The sequence below is a fragment of the Pithys albifrons genome, chromosome 1, assembly GCF_047495875.1.
Source record: "Pithys albifrons albifrons isolate INPA30051 chromosome 1, PitAlb_v1, whole genome shotgun sequence".
In the NCBI taxonomy this organism is placed as follows: Eukaryota; Metazoa; Chordata; class Aves; order Passeriformes; family Thamnophilidae; genus Pithys; species Pithys albifrons.
In genome coordinates, this window is record NC_092458.1 from 86118291 (window position 1) to 86133717 (window position 15427).

Below are 15427 nucleotides of genomic sequence, written 5' to 3' on the forward strand. Positions count from 1 at the left end.
AAGTCTAGAGGGGTTGAGCATCTCATTTTCAGTATCAGCAAGGTCTTTAATTGTCTCATCTCTTTGTAACTTTTAAATGTGGATAAATGGAACTGGATGTGAACTAATTCCCCATGCTTCTCAGGTGGCTTCAGGAGCCAGTGGTGAGCTCAGTATTGCTGCAGCCAAACACCACTTTGGATACTTCTGCTAGGGGTTGAAAAGCTTCAAGACTGCCACTGCATGGCTCAGAGGTAAGGCACTCAGCTGTAAAGCTCAGGTGGCTCCCCAGTGAGTGTGAGTGAACTGTTCTGTTCCTGCATGGCCTTCTCCCAATTCTTACAAGTGCAAACGACTGAGCTACATTGAACTGCACCACTTGACAGTTTTGAACAAGGTCCTTTGAATTTAGGCTATTAAGGCTCATCAGTTGTCATAGCAACCCTGTATTGTATGGATTTATATTATAAAGCTGTAATAAGGGTGTTGCTCATCCCTTTGAGATGAGGCATAAATCACTAATGCAGCTTCTCAGTGACAGGGCTTCTTTAGGTATTATTCCAACAGAGAAATGGATTTGCATTAAATGACATGTCTGTCAGCAAAGAAAGACAAATGATAGGAATGAAACTTTCTACAGGTATGTTATAGGCATTTTTATTTGTAACCACACTGTAGAGTCACCTTCTACATTGAAATAATTGGTGACATTAGAAGCCTCAGGGGAGGTTGTGCAAGGAATTGCTAAACTCAAATAAGATGAGCAAAGCTCTTGCCCTTATCATGTCCATGCTCCATGTAGGGTATTCTGTTCAGCAGTTGAGATCTACTCACATCAAGACAAATGGAGCACATATACACAGATAATTAAATAGTGGAAATCTTGTTTAGTATTTATTCCTTATTGATATTATTCTTAGGCTTATGTAGAACAGTAACTAATGTATATTTTTGTCATTGCTGTGGAGATGATGCAGCTGTGCAAATACAGTATACTTGGATTTCTGTAGGGTGACAGTGATCAAGAAAGTAAAGTAATACAAAATCAGTGTTACAGACATCAAATTATTAAAAATTAACTGCTGGAAGGTTTCAATATGTATAATAAGCAAGGTGTAGTTTATTGTGAAGGGGAGTGTTATCAGATCTGCTGATAACTTATAAAATCTCGATCCTTGGAAGCTTTCAAGACACATTTTACACAAAGCCACAGTGATTTAATATAGTTTTTAGGCCATTTCTGCTTGTGCTAGAAACTTCTAAGTTTTGCTTACAACCAACATTACTGTGGTACAGATGACAAAAACACAGATAGCTTTTTAGTTAAGCAGACCGTTCTGCGTATCTGCTTTGTATATTCACATAAAAGCCTAACACATAAGCCCACCACAACTTCTGCAACAGAGCATTCAAGGTTGTTATGAAAGACACCCTTTCTATTGTGCAAGACATCTGTAGAAAAGCAAGTATCAGCGCTGTCTTCCACGAGGGCAAGAAGGAGGGTCCAGACAACTATAAGCCTTACCACAGTTCCTGAGAAAATGATGGACAGCTAATCCTGAAAACCATTTTGAGATATGCAAAGGACAAAATGGTGATCAGGAATAGTCAGCATGGAATTATAATGGAGAAATTTTGCATAATGAACCTCATAAGTTTCTACAATGAGATGTCTAGCTTGATGGATGAGGGAAAAGTCGTGGATGTTGTTTAATTCAGCTTTAGTAAGGTTTTGGACGCTGCTTCCCATAACAATCTCATTGAGAAGTACAAAGTACAGGTGAGATAATTGGACAGGAAAGTGCTCTGGAAACTGTCTACATCACAGAATCATAGAATATACTGAGTTGGAAGGAACCCACATGGATCATTGAGTTCAACTCTTAGCCCTGCACAGGACCATCTCCAAGTGTCCCCAGGTGTGCTTTGAGACATTTCACATTAATGTTTTAGGCCAAAACCATTTCATGTTTATAGAATCAATTAGTCCTCATAAAACCCTTCTATTACTAACAATAATCATAACATCTTATACAATATAGCACTTTGATGGAGAGGTGAGGGAGAGGGAAAAGGAGAGGATAAGTTTTGGGCCTGACAGTGAGACTGATCAGAAAATATTAACTGTGCAAAAAAAAAGTAATCTGTAAAACCTAACTGAAATCTGCAAGTCCAAAGGGAACAACCCGATGAAGAAAAACTAACTTTTGCTGGTCAAGAATCCTATTTGTATCAATAACTTGGGAATACTATTCAGCTCCTACTTTCTACAGAGATAAATACAAGAAATCAAATTATGAGTTTATCTTCTCTCATGTGGAAAAACATGTCTGCTCAGTTTTCTTATAAAAGTTTGTAAATCACCCAATTATGCAGTTAATACTTTCAGGTTAAAATGTCTGCTTAATTTAAGAGTACTTTTCTCACTTACTTCTGTTTTCCATTAGTGGTTTTGAAGGCACAAAGTCCTTAGCAGTGAATTACGTTCCGTAGTTTTACACTTCTCCCTTGCATGAACATGCAACAAACTCTTTTGCTAAGATATGATTTATGGAATTGCAGAGTTTTAAAAGGAAAAAGGCCCAGGAGGTCCATCTTATTTGTATATCACCAGATATTCCATTTCACCCCGTTACTCTGAATGAAATCTAAAGCATTGTGTTTGGTGAATGTGTATCTCCTTTCATTTGTCTTCATTTGAAGACATTAAAAACTGACAACTCTTAACTATTGCAACAAACTGCTCAGAAAGTTGGTAGTTTTCTTCACTGTTAAAAATGCTGTTATTGTCTCTTTGTAATGATTGGCCTCAGCTTCTGGCAGATATTCTCCTACCAAAGGTTAAACAGCCTTTAATATGTAATGGCAATACCTAGACACTGTAAGTTATTTTCTGCTCTTTCTCTAGTTTCCATACTGGATCAAACAACAAGCTGATTTGATACAGTATCCTATCTCTAGCAGTAGCTAAAAGCAGATGCCCCAAAGAAATATGAATAGGGCTTTAATTTATGGTATTTTCTTCTATATTCTTCTGATTTCCACTCCTTATTTTGCAGGATCTTCCTGAGGATGAAATGGGTTTTAGGTATTTAAGTATGTTCCATTGGCTTCTCTTCTAAGACTGGAACTGTTAAGTCTTTCTTTGAACTCTTATAAACCTATGACATCTACAATATCTTTGGCAAAGAGTTCCACAACTTAACTTTATTCTACATATAAAACCACCTGTGTTTATTTCAAATAACAAGCCCTACTAACCCAAGTTAAAAATCAGGATACCAAAATTGCATGCAATTGCTGTGCCCATTTACTGCTACAGTATACAGAAGCACCATCAGTAACTTGTTCTTAAGCAATATTGTTACTCTCATCCACCATGAGATTGCATTTTTTCCTCTAGTCTTCTAGCAATTCAGACTGAACTGACTACTGTAACTAGCCTCTAGATACTTTCAGAAGTCAGTACTTTACAGAATACAGTCCTCCAAGTCCTATATTTTTAGTTGCTACAGGCATGTTACATAATTGGGTCAAGAGAGTCTAAAGAAGAGGTAGCTCAAGAGGAATTTTATCAGTGTGTGTAAATACTTGATGCATGTAGGGAGTGAAGAGGAGGGAGACAGACTCCTCAGGAGTGCCCAGTAACAGGAGAAGAGGCTACAGGCAAAATTGAAATACAAGAAATTCCATCTGAACACAAGAACACTTTTTTTTTCCCCCAATGTGTAGGTGGTTGAGCACCAGAATAGATTTTCCAGAGAGGTTGTGGAGTGTCCATCCTTGGAGATACTCAAAATCCAACTGTAAATGGTCCTGGACAACCTGTTCTGGTTTGTCCTGCTTCTTGGAGTTGGGAGATTGGTAAATCATGGTGGTACTTTATGGCTTCTAAAATTCTGAGTCCTTATAAATGTTCAAAGTTCCATGGGACTGGCAGGATCTCCAGGCTGACTAGGTTCATCCCCACTACCACAGGCATTTACATGAGTAATAAAAAGAAGACGTGACACACAGGCAAATAAGATATGAAGACATCTTAGTTGGAAAGTTTGATTTGGATCTGGTTTTGATTCATAAGCAGATTCCAGAAAGGGAATCCTGTATATCCCTAAAGTACAAGCTAGAAACATCTCAAGATGAAGGAAAAGAAATACCATATTGTGCCAGTGCTGTTGAAAGAACAAAAATGGGAAGAACATAACACAGTGTCAGTGTTCTGGAAAGCAGAAGTGAATTTTGCATTTGGACCCATGAACATTAGGTTGGAAGGCTCTAGGCACTTGGCCAGATTGAAACCAGACATCCTGCTGCTTAACAGAATTCCTACTTAATGGTATCACTCAGCAATAGAATTCAAATGGAAATTTCTCCCAGAAAAATAATGCTTTAATATCTCTGCTACATTTGTTAGTGGGAGGAGTCAAACCAATTTACCTGGCCTTCTGAATATTTTCTGATTCTTTTGTCAGTTATCTCCACATCTTTACTGGTAAAGGATACCTTGACCTTTTGAATTCTGCTGCTTCCATAACCTCAAATCATAGGTCAAAATTTGTTGTCATTATGAGTTTTGTTGTCTACTTGACATAAAATTGCTCTCCATCACATGTGCCTGCTTCAGCTTGACACAACACTTATGTTGCTTGCCTATCTACACTCATCCCATAGAAAGTGAGCAAAATAAGGAGGTTTTTTTCTCTGATATCCTCTTTTGGTGGTGATAATAGCAATTATTTTTGCTTCAAACAGATCTCATTAGCTAATGACATTGATTTGTCATGCCAATAAATGTGAAAATATGCCATTATGATGATAAAGCACTTCTGCTAACTGATCAACATTTCAAGTTGCTGTTAATGAGTTACACATGCCTTTCAGGGCTGCCATTTCATTTTCCTGCATCAAAATGGTAGGGCATGTGTGGTTTGTGATTAAATACTGTTGTGACCTTAATACAGGAGTCCATTTCTGCTTCTAGGGCTGTGTTGTGCTGGAAATGCTGATCATTCATTTGAATAAATGGAAAATGGCAAGACACAAAAGCACAGAACCAAACTGCAAAAGAGGATGTTCTGTCTTTCACATGAAGATTTAGGGGTTAGCTTAGGCTTGGTTTGCTGATGCACTTCTAAAAGAGCACATTTTGTGATTCAGAGAAATTACTTGGATTGTAGTCCTGTGTGCTCTGTGAGAAGACTGATTTTGTGTTGTAGTTGTCATCTCAGAGCTAACGTGACTTCTTTCTGTTTCACAATCACACTGTAGTTCTCTCCAAACTTTCTCAAAAAATGCTATCTTCATGTTGTTTGCATCATCACTTATCTCCAATGTTTGTTTCAACTAAAAAATGAGAAAAATATAAAACATACTAAGAAAAGGGAAAGCGAAGGGAGTCAGGGGGATTGTATTGGTACCTGCAGAGACTGGAAACACAGGCAAAGGGAACAGCACATTGCAAAAATTTTGAGATCATAAAAATATTATTCTTTCCCTTCAGCTGTATTTGCACCCTGGAATAATTTTTTGTCGAAATGATGGGTGCTCTGCTTTAGCAGTCATCTGTGAGCAATGGTCTGCTTCTTTCTCTATCTCAGCTGTGTAGAGCATGTCTTTTACCTTTTTTGTGTCTATCCCCAGAAGCAGCAGCTATTTTCAGGGAACACTCTTGTGCCGTGTAGGCGTCCTACTGCCCTGGCTCACCTCAGTCTACATGCTGTGCAGAAATATAATTTTTCTGGGAAATCTCTAGCTCATGATTCACACCATTTTAACACATTGTTTTATCAGATATGAAACATCAGGTTTATTTCTTTAGATGCTCTTTAAAAGGATTTGTAGGTGCTGTAAATTAACACAATTTTTAAGAAGTTTAGACATGATCTAAAGGATTTGTCTTCCATTTGCCTATGTGCTTTGGGGATTAACATCTGAGATGATCTCTGAGAAATGTTGAAAATAAATATTTCAAAAAAGACTAAAAACCTCCCACTTTTCCAGTTGGAACTAGTCTGTGAATACTGGATGCCTATAGAAAAAGAAATCACATGGCTTTGTTGTATACTCAAACTAGGCAAGTGCACACATTGGCATAAACTTAGATCTTATATGCCAACATGAAAATTACTCATAAAATGTGTCCTCAATACCACCAACACAATGCAGTAGGAGAACCCAAAGTTCTCTCTGAATAGTGATCCTTGGGATTACATTCTATGGAAAACCCTTAGATACATTTGTGTGATAGCACCAATATATACTTAGACTGTTAGAAGGAAAAAAGGAGAGGAGGGATTACAGGTGGATGTGACATATAATTCATATAAAAGGTCAGGGTGCAATCATGGGTTGTATAGGGAAGAGAGGAGGTACCATGAGGGAGACAAGGTGAGAACTAGTTGTATCTTCCAATATCTAATGGGGAGTACAGTGGAAAGGGAGCCAGGCTCTTCTCAGGGACAAAGAGTAAAATAACAAGAGCTAACAGTCCCAAGTAAAAATATAAGAAATTCCAGTTGAACATAAAATACTTCCCTGTGAGATTAGCACAACACTTAGCTGCCCAGGGATGCTGAGGAGACTCTGTTCTTGGAAATCACATAATCCCAGAATGGTTAGGTTTGAAAAGAACTACTGGAGGTCATGTAGTCTAACCTCTTGCTCAGGCAGGGTCCTTTAGAGCACATTACTCAGGACTGTTTCCTGGTGGCTTTTGAATATCTCCAGAGAAGGAGATTCCAGAACTCCTCTGGGCAATCTGGTTCCACTGCTCAGTCACCTGCACAGTGAAGTTTTTCCTCATATTCATGTGAAACTTCCTGTGCATCAGTTTCTGCCCACTGCCTCTTGTGCTATTGCTCAGCAGCACTGAGAAGAGCCTCGTTCCATCCTGTTGACATCCTCCCTTCAGTTGCTTACATACATTGATGAGGTCCCCTCTCAGTCTTCTCTTCTTGAGGCTGAACAGGCCCAGGTCCCTCAGCCTTTCTTCATAAGAGAGATGCACCAGTCTCATAATCAACTTTGTTGCCCTCCACTGGGCCTGCTCCAAGAGCTTCATGTCTCTGCTTACTGAGGAGTCCAGACTGGACACAGCACTCCAGCTGTGGCCTCACCAGGGTTGAGTAGAGGAGCAGGATCACCTCCCTTAACATGCTAGCAATGCTTTTCCTTGGCCTTCTTGGCCACAAGGGCACTGGTGGCTTGTGGACGGGTTGTCCACCAGAACCCTCAGGTCCTTCTCTGCAGAGGTGCTTTCCAGCAGGTCAGCCCCCAGCCTGTACTTTCTTACCTCTTAAAGCAGAGAATTATTCTTCATTATATATATAGAACACCATGTATCCTTTGTAAAATGACCTTCTAAGTGAATGAAATTTCTCTTGATTATGTATGTGTATTTCTTAAATTATGAGTTAATACTAAATTTAAAACAAATACTATAAGAAATTATGTCTGAGAAGTTTCTTCAAATTAGCTCTGTAGTAAAAACATGCCACCTTGGGTAATACTACTGTTTATATTCTGGACTGTTTCAACTCCTATTAAAAGTCTAAAATGGTGTCAAAAGGCTCTAAACTTCCTAATTCTGCACATAGGAAGGTCCCCAGAAAAACTCCTTCAAAAACCAAACCAAACCTGAAACTTTAGTAACTATACTGTTCTGTAGAGATCTTTGGGAATACAGAGTGGCCCTCTGAACATTAAGGACTACTTCTCTAATCCTAACAAGCACTGCAAGTGTGAATTGCCCACTATGCCTTTTAGTAGAGGCATACTCAGTATCTAACTTTTTTTCGATGCTCCTTTGTGTTTCAAGTGACATAAAAATCCCTTTAAAGAGTTTTAATACTGTTGCCTTAGATCAGAGCCAAGGCAAAGCAACCTGCTTTCTCTTTTCTCCAGAGCTGTATTACTCACCAGGGACAGTCTTTTGTGTAAATACTCTATTTCAGTTTTTTCTCTTGCTCTGTCCCCAGCTCATGGTCTTCTTTTCCTGTCAGTGGGAAGGGAACTAAATGCTTTAAACATGCATCTGTTTCAGTTGTAAAAGGACAATTTTTTCATTAGTATTTTAATACAAAGTTTTGAAGACCAGTGGCTTTGGTTCAACCCTGGAGTCCACAGGAGACCTTCTTGTTCAAGTATAGAGAAAATTAGGCTCAGACTCTGTGGTAGTTACCCAGACTTGTTGGATTGTTGAGCAAAACCTAACAGTATATTGCATCTGGCCTGCAAGTTTCTGCATACCAGTTTCAGTAATGCTGACCTAACAGATCCTATGTGTGCTGAGCTTATTGGTGCTTTCAAAATCTTCACGGTAGGTAACACCTATAATGGCCTTGGAAGCCTGAGTTTGCTTTTTGATCCCTTTGATTTGAAGACACTCAGCACTGCAGTAGGCACTCCCAGTTCTTTTTGGGATGAAGAGACATGTGACCTGTTTTTGATATGAAGAAAAGCACAAGCCAGTTTTCCAGGATGGAGTGTGTCTGAGGTTTGATGCCATCCCAGAGCTGTGCCAGTAACAGTATCACCCAGGACTTCCAAAACTGAAGTGACTGGGCATTTTAAATACTAAGGCAAGGTGGCCACTGTTGAAGAGAGACCTACACTTCACTGCCAGTAGTTGAAAGACCAGGCAGAAAGGGCAACCAATGTACAGCAGTGCTTAAGTATCTCTCAAATTGGTTAATGAGCTGTCTTGATCAAGTTTTTTTGCTGCTTCTTGACCAGTGCTGTCTGTCAGGCAAAAATGGCACATTCTTTGTAAAGACCCTGGGGAAATCTCTTTCTTATTAAAGTTTCATGCAGTGGGCCAGAGAAGTGGATGGTCTGAAGTGCTATCAATGTATAATTTAGGCAAATGAAGCAAGAGTCTTTCCTCTTACAGTAACAGTCAGCTCAGTGCTTAGTGACAAAGGAGAAGATGCAAACATTATTTGAGTATCTTCATATAAATGCAGGGGCCTGAGTAAAAAATCTGGTAGAATTCTTTACCTTAATGTTCTAGAATCACAGAATTGTTGCTATAAAGGGACTTGTACAGGGTCCTTTCCCAGTGCCTTACTGAAAGAGTAGCTGAACTGATTCCCTGAAAATGAGAGCAATATTTGATAGATAAGATCCTAGTGATTTTGTAAGGAAAGTTGTTCATCCTCATTTCAAAAAGTAAAAGAAAAATGCTTTAAAACAACAGTGATGAACTACATTGCAAACGGTATCTTTTACTGCTGAAATACAGTTTAATTTCATTCTACATAGATACCATGTGATTACAATCCCTAGACCATAATCTTTAAACCATAAGAAAATGGAGGCACTGTAAAGTTTCTGTGAAGGGAAAATCATTAGATATAGGTTTCTAAAACATGAGAAGCTGACAAGTACTGGCAAAATCCATCTTCAAGTATACTTTATTTGCAGGTGATTAAAAAGATTTTTAGGCAAAAAACTAGTCAATCTTATTGAATACATGATAGAACGATTTAGTGTCTAATGCCAGACAGACTGAAAAATGGGTAGATAGGACTGACGATGCAGTTGTTTATGAATTACATGTGATTAAATGGTCCACATTCATATAGTAAAAAGACCTGATAGATACATATGGGGAATTATAAGCACTGCATGTTTTAACAGTAAGTGGGACATTTTGTAAGAAAAAAAAGGGGCTTAAGGTGACTGGGAAGCTACAGACATCTTATTAATATCAGAAGTCATCAACAGTTTTTAAAGACATTAACTTAATCCTGCAAATCACTTCACTCTTGAGAATAATGTTTGCGATTTAAAACTTATCTAAAACATCACGAAAGGAAACATTAATTCCTATTTTTTAAAAATAATTTTGTATTAAGAATCTTGCAAAGAACTGAAATATGGCATGGCTAAAAAACATGAATTACCCACCATTTCAGAGACTTTGCACTCATCACATTTAAATACTAGGTGTCTGATTTCAGAAGGTCTCATGCAAAATCCAGCTATAAAAACTCACCACAGAATATTTTCAAGGATAAAAAGCTAATGTTTTTTAAAGCTCTGACAGACATCCAGTTGTGAAGGTGAATTTCAAAACTAATGGTTCACATTTTCCAGAGGACATTCAAAAATATAGTTGTTGAACTTCCTGCAAATGCCCAGCTCTTATCTACACTTTGCATGAAATATTTACCAAAACTATAACATTGGACAATTAATGTAACATATCACTGCCTAGAGTAGTGCCAGAAGTAACATCATCATCTTTCCATAACTGCATAATGAGAATTAAATAATCACAAAACAAATTGCTATTATGAAATTACTTTGTTTCTCATGTACAATATATATATATATATTCATTTATATTGAATATAAGTCCAGTAATACTATCACAGTAATGTGCTGTAGTAGTCTTTCATAGTGAGAAAACTGCCCTGATCATCTTAACATGCAAAGCTTGGAAGAACCAGAAATTCACAGTAAGTAATACAATTTGTATATGCATCTTCTGCCATTCTGAAGTTAACCAGAACACTCAAGACTGTTGCTTAATTTTTCCTATGTTTGACAAAAGCTACAGTTCTGTATACTGTACATTCACAGTGGGATCCCAGCCCCCTGTACTATCTGCAAGAAAGATCAGGTTACCACTCTCCATCAGAGTAAACATTCTAGTATTTTATAATAATCTTGTGAACAGTTGTTCTTAGCTTGAAGCTCAGCAGTTCAAGACTTGATAAAATTCGCCTTTTCATCTCTCTGAAAGGTTTCTTGCTAACGCATTTTGTAGTCATTAGATACTGACATTTCACATAGTTGTCCTTTAAAGTCCAAGTCTACTGTGAAATCCAGGTCACGCTGTAAAAAGATTTAAATGTAACATGTAAGTAAGACCATAAGTTCAGTGTATCAATTCAGTTATCATTGCTTGAATTGAAAAGACCTGGAGATTCAAGAAATACCTACAGTGGTTTCTAACTTCTTTTGTTTTTAAATGGTGCTGACACTGAAAAAAGCAGGGTGTAGGATGTGTAAGAACATTCATCATACAATCTATGCTTAGTTCATATTCCTGTATTCTTCTGGAGGCTGATTTCATATCCTGGTTACTGCCAGGAAGCTTCTGAAATGGTATCACACATATCCTATGAAATTTTCTGAAGGGCATTCCCCATCAAGATGCTCTTAATCTAGGCTGAAGGGCTTTCACACTAGGGGTTATCCCAGAAGAGATCTACTAAACTCCACATTGTAGAGAAGCCCTTAGTCATTCTTTATCTTATAATGATATGGTTTTAGGCAAGAAGCACTACATAACCCTACAAAAGGAAGCTGTGCCTCTACAAGCTTTTGAAAGCCTTCATGTTTCTTCATGAAGAACAAAACATTAACAGATCCTTTTGAACCAAGGTGATCTCTCTGTTTTATAACTATCAAGAGCACAATAATTTTAGCACCTAAATCTGTATTCAGGTGCTTACTGCTGTCCAAAGAAATTTGAGCGATTTTATTCCTTTCTCTCAAAGAAAATTTATATGCTCAACCCAAAAGAAAATGTTCCAGTTCCCCAAGGTGGGAAACAGACTATTTTTCTCTCTTTCACAGCAAGCAGTAGCTTCAGGAGTGAATGTGTTTGTTTTAAAGTCAAGTTTATTTTGTGTTTATTTCTTCCCCTATATCAACACTACTATGAAAACCATATCCAATTTGTGTTTGGTACAAAAAAGGAAAAGTAATGCAAAAAAGGAAGTCAATGAAATGTTAAGATTTGTTGCAGTCAGCAAATGCAATATTTCAACGATTAGAACTACTGCATAGATGGAATGTAACCAGATTATTGTAACTGCTGTATCTTGTAATAAAAAATTAAGAGATACTGCTCAATTTTTTTCACGAATAATGGTGCCACTGTTTCTCTCAGAAGCCACACTTCTCATCTCAAGCTTTTCTCTACAGCCATGAGTTGCTCATCAGACTATGTCTCATAGCCTCCTTACAGGTTAAAAGAAGCACTGAATAACTGGCATAGTGGAATTCAGCTCATAGTAGAGAAATTGAGGAAGTTTTCAACAGTCATCATAGTGTGAAATCTATCACTCTTTAGCTTTAGTCTTAAATAAAACACTGCATTTTCTATGGAAAGCCACAATTTTTAAACAACCTTATCACTCAATTAATTAGTGAGTTCAAGTGCATTTGATCAGTGAATTCACACAGACATTCATCTGAGATGTGTTACTTAATTTCCTACCGGACAGTTCTTGGGCACTGAGTGGGAAATCACTCAGTGCCTATAGAGGTGAAACTGAAATACATACTCTTGATCATTCAGTGTTGGCAGAAGGGATCTTAGCACTGATTTAAGTGACAGTATGAAGAGACCCTTGCCTACTTGTGTCACAAAATGTGAGTAAAGCGGATTGCAGAGGGCAGTTGGCTTGGTGATGTGTTTGGATCCTTTCTCCCTTTCATGCTAGCTTGTTTGCAGGCTGACTTCTGTAACATTAGCACTGCTTAATCACTGCTGTTATCAGCTTTGGTGAAGCGGTGACTAGAGCTCTTCCTAATAATCATAAATGCCTTTAGCATTCTCATTGTTTCACTCATATGCATTTTCTTTACTGTTGATTATAGTTTGTGATCAGTAGAGTTGGAATTAGAATCAGGGATGCTGACTCACCACATTTTTTTCATTTGGTTTCATGGATATAGTTCCATAGATTTCTTCTCCACGTCTGACAGTTAAATAGTCCTCTAAGTAGAAGACAGTTTGCTTCCAGTGTGTATAAGGAGCATCAGGTGCTAAAAAATGTATTTAGGTTATATATGGGTATTACTTATCAAAATGTCTTACATGTCTTACAAATCAAGTTCACACTCAGAAACAAATGGAGAAAACCTTTCTTCTCACAAAATGCTTTAACTCATGTTCTATACTAGTAAATATACTTTACAGCAACACAATTCTATGACTGTCATTGGGTTGTCTTCTGGTTTTTACTGGAATATGACAGACGTGAATCACACCCAGCAAGAAGGATTCCACAACGTGGGTTACAGGGCAAGATACGCACTTTTTGATGCTTTCCTTTCAACCTACACATGTTCAAATTAGGGAAATCTTTACCACTAAGTATTTTGAATGTCAGAAGTCTAAATTAGTTCAAAAAACAATTACACAAAAACATGAAAGAAAGGTTCAGCAAAATCTATTATGCCACAGATAAAACCTTTGACTCAGGATTCCAGAAGAGCAGATTTTGCAGTTTCTAGGAGGATAGAGTTGGTGAAAGGGCATTTGCACCTTGATCTGGTTATGGATTTTTAAAAGGCTTGTACTATGGGTGATCTGCCAGGGATAGAAAATGGTCTAAAGTAATTTTTAGTCTTACTTAGCAGAATCACTATGATGCTCCTCTGCTATTTCAGGCTTGTCATCTATCTATCTATCTATCTATCTATCTATCTATCTATCTATCTATCTATCTATCTATCATTTATTTATTTACTATTTCTGATTTTAATTCAAATCTTTGAGCAGTGCCTAATGAAATCACATTGGTTACTTAGTGTTCCTAGCATTCTTGCAGTCAGTCAAGAGCATTTAGGAAGCTATGAATAGCAGAACAAGCTCAGAGATTTCCTGATCTAGCAAAAAAAGCCTCTGATAAATTTATTTTTCTTCTCTTTGTAACCCCAATTACATGAGACCATTGTATTGTATCATACTAATAATATAGTAATACTGTTTAATACAATAATGGTCTTATTTCATTTAAGCATCTATGTTTAAAAAAATAATTGGTTTTAGAAATTGTTTGTGACTACGGAAATACTGATTTTTTTTCAAAAACCCATCAGGACAGGAATTTTTACTGTTTTTTCCCAAAAAAATTCTAGTATCAGAAGACTGATAAAATCAAACTTTTTTTCAGAAACTGCCCTGGCAAACTAGTATGTTCCAAAGGAAAAGTATTTTACCAGATAAGTTGTCTATGTATCCAGACAGTTTTAATGACTGTTAATTGCAATATTTAAATGGAGAGATCTTGTAGGAGTTCAGATCCAGACTTTGTTTTCTACTTGGACATGTCTCTGTAAAACTTCTAAGTGAAAACATGTTAGACCAAAACTAAACTGAATTTATACTTTAATCATAACTGCTACCTTGTACACACACATGTACATGTGCATGTCCCTGTGCATATACCCTTATGCAGGGCTATGTTCCTTGAAAAAGCCAGACATAACTGGAAATTTGTGCCCCATGTGTAATGTAGGCACAGGTCTTCAAGTCCACTCCAAATCACACACTTATTTTCTTCATAATTAAAAAAAAAAGACATGTCGATGAAATTGCACTTTGTCATGTTCTACAGACTGGTGTATTTTACTGATTTCAGTAGAGCTTTGCCAACAGACACCAGCTGATAATCTAGACCAGTCTTCCAGATAGTGGTGACATTCAGCAACAGATGGCCAAATGACTTTTTTATGGAATAACTTCTTCTGCACCTACCTTATCATGATGTACTGAATAGAGGCAGAGAAACACTTCCTTCAACCTCCTGTATGCAGTCAGGCTAATACAGGATGAGGTTTTTACATTTCTTGCAACACCCTCTGGTTTATTCAGTCTGGTAAATGATGCCTTAAAGGAATGGGGTTATTCCTTTAAATATCTGCTCACCAAGGTAAGTTAGAGTTTCACATTTGGATTGTTAGAGACAATTTACATAAGCAGTATGTGCTTGGCAAAAAGGATGATTTTGTTCTAGACTCTGAGACAAGCAAGAGCTTTGTTGAGTTTGGGATTTGGGGGAAACTAGGATGCAGAGCTGCTATCTCTCACTGAGCTGATAATTCTACATCTAATCTGAAAACTTGACGCAGGATTTAGATATAACTGGTGAGGGGCATAAACTGCTAGGTCACAATTCCCACTGAACTCTAAGCTTGGTAACCACTGTGAAATCCTGACTCTGTTACCACAGAATTCCTATAAGCAGTTGTCCTTTTCCCATCCTACTCACCTCCCCCAGAATGACAACAATTTTTATCACTGAAATTCAAACTTCCATCTGACCAGCAACAGTGATAGACTGATAGTAACAGAAATGAAAATAAAAGAAATACAGATTACCTGTAGAAAATCCCATTTTCTTGTGGCACTTCGTAAATTCGATATTAAAATAGGTGACCAAGGCATGAATGTAATCATTACGCTGGACTTGGAGGCAGAACGCAGAAGTAAATGCCAATTCTTCAGTCTTCACTGTATAAATATCTACCTCCTGTTTTGAGGAGAAAGAAAAAGACATTTACACGTAGATGTCGGTGAGTCTCAGGTAAGTGTTGAGTGATGTACTTTAGCATTTCATTTAATCATCCACCACAAAGACAACTTCTAGCCCTTTAGCACCATAAGAAATTAATGGTACATTTGAATATATCAAAAAATCAG

General features: G+C 37.5%; 1 protein-coding gene across 3 annotated transcripts in view; it reads right to left on the reverse strand.

Annotated features, from left to right (window-relative positions):
* Positions 1–9244: 9244 nt before the first annotated feature.
* PRMT8 (protein arginine methyltransferase 8) overlaps positions 9245–15427 on the reverse strand; it is a 65980-nt gene continuing 59797 nt past the window's right edge. For 2 of the 3 annotated variants that reach the window (XM_071557973.1, XM_071557963.1), the window contains exons 9-11: positions 15107–15257; positions 12644–12765; positions 9245–10821 (exon numbers count right to left, since the gene is read on the reverse strand). In XM_071557973.1, coding sequence (XP_071414074.1) covers positions 10738–10821; positions 12644–12765; positions 15107–15257 — 357 coding nt within the window. In that variant the 3' untranslated portion in view covers positions 9245–10737. Of the gene's footprint in view, positions 10822–12643; positions 12766–14060; positions 14615–15106; positions 15258–15427 lie in introns of those variants that run through there. The other variant, XM_071557981.1, reaches the window with a different exon arrangement.